This window comes from Myotis lucifugus, unplaced genomic scaffold (assembly GCF_000147115.1).
Source record: "Myotis lucifugus unplaced genomic scaffold, Myoluc2.0 scaffold_127, whole genome shotgun sequence".
NCBI classification, from domain to species: Eukaryota; Metazoa; Chordata; class Mammalia; order Chiroptera; family Vespertilionidae; genus Myotis; species Myotis lucifugus.
The window spans coordinates 3,149,255-3,150,192 of record NW_005871175.1 but is presented as its reverse complement, the minus strand read 5'-3'; the positions used below and the strand labels follow the sequence as shown (position 1 = coordinate 3,150,192).

The window sequence follows — 938 nt, the reverse complement described above, 5'->3', positions numbered from 1 at the left end:
TTAAAATACAATACGATACGATACGATACGATACGATACGATACGATACGATACAATACAATACAATACAATACAATACAATACAATACAATACAATACAAGGAGCTTTATGTCAATGTTTAATTTCCCTGCTCCATGAAATCCAAAAATCTGGGAACCACTTCTCAAAGCCCTAGACCTAAGGTACAGAGTAAAAAAGAACCTTCAGGTTTCCTTCCAAATTTCTGCAGCCAAAATTACCCTATCAGTAAAGGAGACAGGAACTCAAAGACCTAACATGAAGGGGTAACAAGTTCATGTCTGGAACATTCTCTATAAGGAACAGCATAGTAAGGAAGGCCCCAAACAACCAGCATTCACATTTAACGTCCTGGCCTGGAAGCACACTGCATCCTAATAAATGTCATCAATACTGTTTTGAAATATATCCGGAATTTGTTGTGTAGGCATGGTAACACACACAATTGAAAATGACTGCCACAAAGGAAGAACGTTTTATACTCACAGATTCCTAAAAATAGGAGGCATGGCACACCACACAGGGCCACGTGAAGAAGAACCAGGGTTGGTCAGGAGGCAGAGGAAGCAAGGGGAAAACATGGGCATGAGTCTTGGTTTTAGTTTTCATGGAAATGAACGGGCAAGGAAGGGTAAACAGGCTAAGCAGGCTTAGGATTGACTAGTTTATGATTTTCGTGTTCTAAAGGCACTATGCAAGGCAATTAACTTATTTTTACCTCATTTGATTCTTACAACTGTAAGTGGCAGGCACTGTTATAACCCAGTTTTCAGATGAGGAGACTAAGGTTCAGAGAGCATAAGAAATAGTAATACTTCAGTATCAAAAATATATGTCAAGAGTATTGTTTAAGCCATTCCAGTTCTTTTCAGAATACTGAAGGTACGTGACTTCTAATTCTCCCCAAAATCAATCCTGA

The 938-nt window shown here is 38.8% G+C and overlaps 1 protein-coding gene across 2 annotated transcripts in view; it reads right to left on the bottom strand.

Annotated features, from left to right (window-relative positions):
* Nucleotides 1–938, bottom strand: part of SCFD2 (sec1 family domain containing 2) — a 315,517-nt gene that overhangs the window by 298,759 nt on the left and 15,820 nt on the right. The window contains exon 3 of one of the 2 annotated variants that reach the window (XM_023758303.1): nucleotides 506–511. The exons of the other annotated variant lie outside the window; for it this stretch is intronic. Coding sequence (XP_023614071.1) covers nucleotides 506–511 — 6 coding nt within the window. The remainder of the gene's footprint in view (nucleotides 1–505; nucleotides 512–938) is intronic. 2 annotated transcript variants of the gene reach the window in all.